Raw genomic sequence first — 8,751 nt, forward strand, 5'->3', positions numbered from 1 at the left:
GAGACAGCAGCTGTCACAGGGGTTTGGGACAGGGGTGACCCGAGCTGGGTTTCCCGGCTGCTGTAGGTGTAGGCAGGAGACAGGGAAGGGCTTGCCGCAAGAGGTAGGCCTGCAGCCAGAGACAGAGGTGGCCCCTCAGTTGGATTTGCCTAGATAGAGAGCCTGGGATTTGTGGCGGAATTGAATGGGAGAAGTGAGGAAAGAGGAGGCAGGAGGATTCGGAGCTTTGGACTCGGTCCCCGGAAGAGGGGTTGCCATGACCTGAGATGTGGAGAGAGTGGTGGGTGTTCAGAGTTCGAGATTCACTGGCTGTCCCAGAGAGGCTGCCTGGAAGGGAATGGGGGAGGAACCTGCAGTGCCTAGGCCAGCCGTCCTGTAAGTACCGTGTTTCCATACATTCGTGGGGCGGGGGGAGGCGCCTCTGGAGCACTGGGCCGAGGGCGGGCCGGGGGTGTGGCTTGGGGAGGTTCTAAGGGCGGGGCCTTAGCGCGTTTGGGCCCATAAAGAGCGAGGCATGGCGTTGCTAGGGTTTCTGATAGGTTGCGCCGGAAGACTTGCTGGCTTCCAGGCCCCGCCCCCACGGGAAAGAAAGGGGCGAATCAGGTGACGCGAGCCCCCGAGGCCGGGAGGCAGAAGCCCGAGGGCCGCAGCCTGGGTGCCCCGAGGGGTAAGTGTGGTGGCGCCTCGCTGTTTCAGTGCTGGGGCCCTAGGTCCTTGGGGGCGGGGGTGGGAACCCGGGTCTGGCTGACAGTTGGGACTCCATTACGGCCCAGAGTCGCGGTTTTCCCCGGCGTCCTGGAACCGGTCGCTGCCCCCTTCTGGCCTTAGCCTGACACCCTGGGGCACCCGACCCCGGGCCCCCATATCGCGGATAGTGTGAGATCTAAAGTCCGAGACACTTGCCTAGTACTATAGGAAGGGCCAAGGCTTCGGGAAGTGACGGCTGGGATGGAAGCTGGGGCTGGGGTGGGATGGAGTAGCAGAGGGTGGGGATCGGGAGTGGGATCTACGCCCAGGTAAGGGCGGCAGAGGCAGCCAGGTAGCCGCGACCTCAGTGTTTACCATCATGCCTTATCTTACAGGATCCGACATATAAAGTTTGTAAAAGCAAATCCGATTTGGCCAGATCCCCGGACGCTGAGTCTGAAGCAATGCTTTTGAAAATAGGTACCTACGACCACACGGTGGTTTTGGGGGTGCTGTGGGCGGGGGGTGGGGGGGGGACAGGTGAGGAAGTTCTAGCTCTTTGGTGAGGTCCTTCTTCCCTGTTGTGGTTAGGTAGGGAGTCGTCTTCCTCTTTCTCCTGGAGCTGGTGCAGGAAAGTGCACACTTCCCGCCCAGGAATCTGTGCCCCTCAGAGAGGGGCTTCTTTCACTTCCTTCCCCTGCCCCAGACACAAGGGACCTTGGATCTTATGTGATACCAACATGTGCTGATGCCAGCCCTCAAAGGGGACATGGTAACTTACACGGAAGGAAACTGTATCCCCCAAGGGAGAGGGCTCACCCAGCTAGGGCAGCAGGCTGACTATAAATCCTCCCTGGCGGACCTCTTGTGTCCTCCTGAGGCCTCCCTCCAGTCTGTGGTGGCAGTAGATGGTCCTGGACAGAGGTTTAGGACACCTGGTGCCTGGAGTCCACAGTGAACTGTCCAGCTCTGTGGGGAGAGGGCTGGTTGGGTGAATAGGAAGGACAGGACCAGGTGCTTTCCTTTACTAATGTCCACTCAGCAAGTAAGGAGTCGGACCTCGCACGATTCACCCGCCATAGCACTGCACCCCACTTACTGCACCATACTCAGCAGCTGCTGCAGAGAGAACCAGTTCTGCTTTAACCCTGGTTCCTCTGCTGTGTAGGCAGCCGCTACAGGGCTGAGCCGCAAGTGGGCAGCCCAGACAAGGGTCGTGGCTGTGGGAGCCGTTAGGTCACCTGCCTGTCTCCTGTCCTTCCCACCCCCCAGTGCTCTTGCTGGCCCTGGTGGCCCAGGTGCTGATGCTGGACAACGGGCTCCTGCAGACGCCCCCAATGGGCTGGCTGGCCTGGGAACGCTTCCGTTGTAACATAAACTGCGAGGAGGACCCAAAGAACTGCATCAGGTAAGTAAGGGCCACACCCACCCGATATGGCCTGCAGTGCGGGGCGCAGGGAGGAAGGGGTTCATCTGGCAAGGAGGCCAAGGACAGGCACAAGTGACATCAGGGACATGTGACATCTAGTCCTGTGGCCCACCTGAGCCTCTATGGGGTAGAGGCCTTGTGGAGTACCTGGCTTCCACGACAATTGGAAGAAGACAACTTAAAAGGACAGGCAGGCCCCCCATTTGCCCAGTGCTGCCCCTTGGTCTGGGCCCAGATCAGTCGTTTTCTCCCCACCTTGCTCCTCACACGTCCTCGCAGGGTCATTTGCCCTGTTATCTGGCTTCATCCTGGGCTGCCAGTAGGACTGCTGTTTTTACGGCCTAGATTCACACTCAGAGCTGAGGACAGGGTGGGAATGAGGGCCAGGCTGGGCCACTGAGTGGCCTGACCTCCTGCCCCTTGCTAGTGAGCACCTCTTCATGGAGATGGCAGACCGGCTGGCAAAGGATGGGTGGCGGGACCTGGGCTACGTCTACCTCAATATCGATGACTGCTGGATTGGTGGGCGAGACACCGAAGGCCGCCTGGTGCCCGATTCCAAGCGCTTCCCCCACGGCATCGCCTTCCTGGCTGACTATGTGAGCCCCAGCCTGGCCCCGCCCCTTGGCCTGAGAGCCACACATCCCCCTCCCTCCTTCCCACCCTGCTTTGGGGTACATTTTACAGAGTCCCTGCTTGGCAGTGTCACCCACCCAGGAAAGTGATGAATGAACATACCTCCTTTGGGCCCAATATAGTGAGAGCCAGAAAGGGCATCATAACCTGGATGGAACTCCCGGAAGATTTCCCTGGAAGAGGCAGTTTTGGAGCTGATCCCAGAGAGATGTCCTTTGAGGGGGTCCCAGAGGCTTTAAGGCATCAAGCAGCCAGGGGGAGCTGAGTGTGCTGGAGGGAGGGAGGGCAGGCCAGAGACACAGCAGTCAGAAAGCTGGGACCTCTGTTTGATCACCAGGAGCTCTGAAGGTGTTAATGTGCCTTGGTCAGATGTATCTGAGTGGCGACTCACTGAGGGTCCGACCCGAGCTCACTGTCCTCCCCCCTCCCCACCCAGGCTCACTCCCTGGGTCTGAAGCTGGGCATCTACGCAGACATGGGCAACTTAACCTGCATGGGTTACCCGGGCACCACGCTGAACAAGGTGAAGCAGGATGCCCAAACCTTCGCCGAGTGGAAGGTGGACATGCTGAAGCTGGATGGCTGCTTCTCCACCCAGGAGGATCGGGCCAAAGGTGAGTTCTGCAGCCAGGCAGTGCCCATCAGGGGAGCTCAGTCTGGGTCGGGCCTCGTGGGGCTTTCTCAGTCCCGTTCACCCAGGAGCAGAGGGATCATGGTTCCTAGTCCCTGAGACAGGCTGGCACCAAGGCCACTGAGGAAGTTTTGAGGCCCTGGGTACGGGGAGGAAGCGTCAGTTTCCGCATATGTAGAGGCACATGGTTTGAGCTGAGGCCTCCCCAATGGCAACTGGGCTTTCTCCAGGGTACCCCATGATGGCTTCTGCACTGAATGCCACGGGCCGCCCCATTGCCTTCTCCTGCAGCTGGCCAGCCTACGAAGGAGGCCTGCCCCCCAAGGTAAGCTGTTCTGTGTGTCCATCTTCCAAGGCGCTCCACGGCCCAGGCTTCTTGGCCCTCTGGGTGCCAGGCTCAGGGACGAGGCTGCCAGAGCCAGGGCTGCTCTCCCAGCAGGTGACCACATGCTGGTTTGTGAGTGTCTAGAACAAGGGTCACAGTACCTAAAAGGGGCCTTAGCCAGCCCAAGGTCAGAAGGAGAGGGGTCCCCTAGTTGGGTGGGCTGAAGGGGTTGCTGTCTAAGGCACTGAGCTCTACGTGATGGCGATGCAGAAAAGGACACCCCTAGTAAGAGTGTGCTCACACCTGCAGACCTGAGGGTCTGGCTGACAGATGGAGGGACTCAGAGGAAATGGCATGTGTGTGCATGCATGCACGGGGAAGGCTGAGTGCCCAGCCTGGGCCCACACCCTGGGCTTGGCCCCCACAGGCATGAGAGGGCAGGGGAGACTCCTGGCACTGGTCTGTATGGAGGGGAGTCCTGGGTAATCTCTCCCAAGACGGTCCTCTTAGAGGGCTTCCAGGTCCTGGACAGGCTTGGGGACCTGTACTTTTCCCCCTTCCCACCCTGTCTCCTGTGGAGCCTTCTCCCCAGCTTCCGGGTGGCCCCCGGGGGCAGAGTGTGACCCTGGTGTGGACACTGCCTTCCCTGATGTCCAGGTGAACTACACTCTGCTGGCCAACATCTGCAACCTTTGGCGTAACTATGACGACATCCAGGACTCCTGGCAGGACGTGCTGTCTATCCTGGACTGGTTTGTGCGACACCAGGATGTTCTGCAGCCAGTGGCTGGCCCTGGGCACTGGAATGACCCAGACATGGTAATTGACACTCAAGGGGGACATCCCTAGGCCTGCTGGGCTTGGCAGCCCTGTTTCCTGCTGCTCCAGGCTCTCTTCATTCCCTGATACTCACTGCCAGGTGTGAGACCAGCTTTCCTGAAATACGGGGTGATCAGGCAGAGTGTGAGAGGCCAGCCTGAGAGCTGTGTTTGCAGTGTGGGTCCTGGCCCTGCCTCCAGGGTGTCAGGATGTTCAGAGAAGAAAATGAAAGTGCCCACTGAGAGCACCCCCAGCCCATGCTGAGGTTTCTTAAAGCCAGAGAGCTCAGTCTGTAGCCACCGACCCTCTCCTGAGACAACATCCTGCCTGTTCCATGTCGTCTTGCCCTTCCTGGCACCTGGCCCACCCTCTTCGTGTCTTCCTCTGCTCCCCCTTTCAACACCCTGTACCCTACCTTCCTGCAAAGCCTGCCCAGTCTTAACCTGGCCCTGCGCAGACACCACTGGCCTTCAGTCCTGCTTAGGGCTTCCATCCCCAGTCAGGTATTGTCCTGGTGACTGGTACTGTATCTCATGCACATCTAGTCAGCAGGTTTTCATCAGCAAGGATGCTTATCATTCTGCAAAAGCTACAGCAGGGGGCGGGCAGCCTGGAGGAGCAGAACCTGCCTGCTTTGGAGTTCAGGCTCCAGCTCTGCTACTCAGCCTGGGAGAGTTACTGTTCGTGTGTGTGAGAGTGTGTGTGTGTGTGTGTGTGTGTGTGTGTGTGTTGTCACGTGGAAAATGAGAACAGTAAGAATAGCTACTTTACATAGGCTGTTGGAGCGTTGAATAATGTTACATCCCTAAGTGCTTGGTTAAGTTGCTGTCATCCAGTACCATACCATGTCGCATTGGCAGTAACGCCTTTGTGTCCTGACTGCACTGGTTGGTTGCCCTGGGCTCAGAGACCCCTTTGGTCCAATTGGCCATAGCAAGGACAGATAGGTGGCTAGTGGCGAGCACAGGGACTCTGTCTAGGTCTGGTTTCCTCCCACTGCCAGCATGGGTCTATTTCTTGACCTGTGCCCATTTATAAAGACTTGGGCAACAAGACCTCATCTGATTATCCGCATAAGCTGCAGTGCTGCCCGGTGATCACCGAGAGCTCTCGATGGAAAGCAGCTGTCCCACGCGTGGATGATGACTAACTTGACCCCTCATGTGACTGTCTTTCCCTGTCCCTTCTGCTCTGTCGATGGCCCCCACCCCCACCTCCCTGAGCAGTGCAGAGCTGACTTTCCTTTCCTCTGTCCTCAGCTGATCATTGGGAACTTTGGTCTCAGCTTTGAGCAAGCCCGGGCCCAGATGGCCCTGTGGACAGTGCTGGCGGCACCCCTCTTCATGTCCACAGACCTGCGGACCATCTCCGCCCAGAATGTGGAGATTCTGCAGAATCCACTCATGATCAAAATCAACCAGGATCCCTTGGGCATCCAGGGACGTAGGATTCTTAAGGTACTGGGGTGTTAGTGGGAAGCTGGGGTACGATAAGGACTTGGGCTCCCTGGAGGATGAGGCTGCCAGCCTGCAGGCGAGACACGGCTGGGTCTCTGAAGTCCCCTCCAGGTTGCATGCAGTCGAGGACTCTGCTGGGATTCTGCTGCTGCATGCAGGCAGGGTCACAGCAGGCCAGCTCTCGGTAGACAGGGTGGGGACATCCCAACAGGAGACTACGGGGGATGCGCAGGTGACATCCCTCATAGAAAGAGGGCTTCCCTCTCAGATTTAAGGGATTGCAAGTGTTTGCTGAGTCAGGAAGGGAAAGCAGGGTTAGATAAGCTGGGTGGCCACAGGACTGTGCCATCGTCCCCAAGGCTACGTGGGACATAGAGCTGGGGCAGGGTGGGGCATGGTGAAGATCTCAAAGATGAGTTAGAAAGGCACTCCAGCCAGCAGCTGTCTTTTGCCCAGGAAAAATCCCATATTGAAGTGTTCATGCGACCCCTGTCTGAGGAGGCCAGCGCCCTGGTGTTCTTAAGCCGCCGCACAGACATGCCTTACCGCTACAGCTCGTCCCTGGGCCGCCTGAAGTTCCCCAGCTCCAGACTGTATGAGGTGAGCGCCCAGCCGCCTGCAGCCCAGGCCCGGCCTCCAGCTTCCTGTCTCCCTGCTGGGGCATTGCTGGGGGTGGTCCTTACCCCACGGGGCTTCCTCAGGCCTCTGGCAGAGCCCACAGGGCCACTGCAGGTGCTGAGGGTCTTTGTCTGTGCCAGTGTTTCCAGCATTGCAGAAGGGAGCCGCTGTGTACAAAGGAGGCCCCTGGTCCTGGGCTGCTCACTGGCCGGCCCTCACTAGCACTGTCCTCCCCTAGTTTTCCACAGGCTGGGGCTTTCTCTGCTGCCTGTGCTTGGACATCTGTCAGCTTCGCTGTGGATGAGCAAGGGGATAGGGGAGATCGAGGCTCCTGCTTCTGTAAGGCAGACTGGAGTCCCGATGCGGGCAGGCCCAGGTCCAGGCTTCTCCATCCTCTGAGGGGGTCTCTACAGCTGTCCCCACGCTGACAGTGCTGATGTCCCTTCCTTACCGCAGGCCCAAGATGTCTTCTCAGGGGAGATCATCACAGACCTCAATACCAAAACCAACTTCACGGTGATTATCAACCCTTCAGGCGTGGTGATGTGGTACCTGTACCCTATCCAGACCCTGAAGCTATCCAAGTGGAAGTCCTAAGACTGAGGAGCTGAGGCCGATGGCGGGCCTTGGTGGCTTTGTGGAGCTTGCACCGTGGAGCCTTGGCATGTGGAGGCCAGTGAGCAGGGCTCTCTCCTCCCTGGGCCTGCTCGGCCACCTGACCTCATCGTTCCCAAAGCTTCATCTCGGGGCCAGGCGCTGTGCACGCCCAAGCGTGAACCCTCTTGGAAACTTCTCTTGGGGGAACTTCCCGTAGGGATTCCGGCCTCCAACTCATCCCCATGGCCTCACAGACATTGCTAAACAACTCGACCAGCTTGCTGAGCCCTCAGGCAGGGGCGATAATCCCTATCAGAACTCGAGCCTCTGGCTTGGTGGTTGGTTCTGAAAGCAGGACTTAGAGCTATTCTATCTAGAGGTGGAGATCTGACCTCTTGTCAGACTCTCATGAGCTGTGTGACTGGATGACGGCACCTGGAGTGTGCAGGTCACAAGGGAGACCTTGAGTCCCTTATATCACCAATAAAGCCGTTCTTTAGGTGCGCAGTTATAAATGAACCTGGGGGTGTGGGCACCTCCAATCAAGGACCCTGAGTGGCACTGCCCATGATGCCAGTGTCAGATCTCACCTCCCATGGAAAATGTGTGACATCCTCTGGCCCCTTGTTTCCCTGGGTGACCTGCAGATTGTACCCCCTAGAAATACTGGGTACATTGCACCTGACACCGGTGTGGGTGGTAGCAACACCAGGAACTGAGAGTTGAACTCAGGACCTTGTGCTTGCCAGGCAGAGCTATATCCCTGCTGACCTAAATCCCCAGCCCCTTCGTTTGTATTTTGAGACAGCATCTTGCTGAGGGGCCCAGACTGGCCTCAGACTTGCAATCCACCAAGACTGGCAGGTTCTTGACTCTCTCCCTCTGGTTCCTGTATCCTAAATCCTCCTCTTTGATCTCAGGCCACAGGACATCTGTCTCTTCCTGCACCTCTTTTTCCCCACTGGGGAAGATGGTGGACCTCAAACGCGAATACACAGGGGCCCCCAGACTTTGGGCTGTCCTGCCCTGTGAGATTTTCTCTGGATGGGTCTCTCCTTTCCCTCAGGGTTTTAAGATCTCTGTTTCTGGAGTGTGCTACAAGAAACTCGTAAGTGCACACTTCGTAATGCCACTTAAGATTCCTAGAGCTTTGCTGGTCAAGTCACCCGAGAAGGCTCCCTTTCCCAGCTGGTGTCTTGAGGCTTTTGAGTCACTCAGGCAAACAGCGCCTACGTCACCCCAGGCCTCGATCCCTGGAGCGCTGAGACTGCATGGCTCCAGCCTCGGGTCCTGCCCGCGGTGCTGCTTGAGCCAGTGGGATGGAATGGTGTCGGGCAGGCGCCCCTGCCAGTTCTAGGAGGGTCACTGGAAGGGGAAAGATAACCGAGGGGTGTAGGGGTGAGACCTGAGCTGTCTTTGCTAGTCACTCCCATTTCAGATCCAGAGACCGTTTCACACTCTGCTTGCGGTGTGATGTGTCCCTTGTTCTGAGACTGCCTGAGGGAGCCCGTGTCCCCATCCTCCACCCTCCACGTGCTGTCCCCCAGTACTG

The 8,751-nt window shown here is 58.0% G+C and overlaps 1 protein-coding gene across 1 annotated transcript; it reads left to right on the forward strand.

The window, feature by feature from the left end:
• Positions 1-512: 512 nt before the first annotated feature.
• Naga (alpha-N-acetylgalactosaminidase) lies at positions 513-7,702 on the forward strand. The gene is made up of 10 exons (XM_003470395.5): positions 513-667; positions 1,083-1,167; positions 1,960-2,095; positions 2,544-2,715; positions 3,189-3,366; positions 3,614-3,708; positions 4,366-4,527; positions 5,787-5,984; positions 6,441-6,584; positions 7,059-7,702. Exons 2-10 carry the CDS (start codon positions 1,152-1,154, stop codon positions 7,197-7,199), a joined length of 1,242 nt encoding a protein of 413 aa, XP_003470443.1. The 5' UTR covers positions 513-667; positions 1,083-1,151; the 3' UTR covers positions 7,200-7,702.
• The last annotated feature ends 1,049 nt before the right edge of the window (positions 7,703-8,751 follow it).

Source organism: Cavia porcellus, unplaced genomic scaffold (genome assembly GCF_034190915.1).
Source record: "Cavia porcellus strain 051 isolate PalLab524CR breed Dunkin Hartley unplaced genomic scaffold, mCavPor4.1 scaffold_40, whole genome shotgun sequence".
Lineage (NCBI taxonomy): Eukaryota > Metazoa > Chordata > Mammalia > Rodentia > Caviidae > Cavia > Cavia porcellus.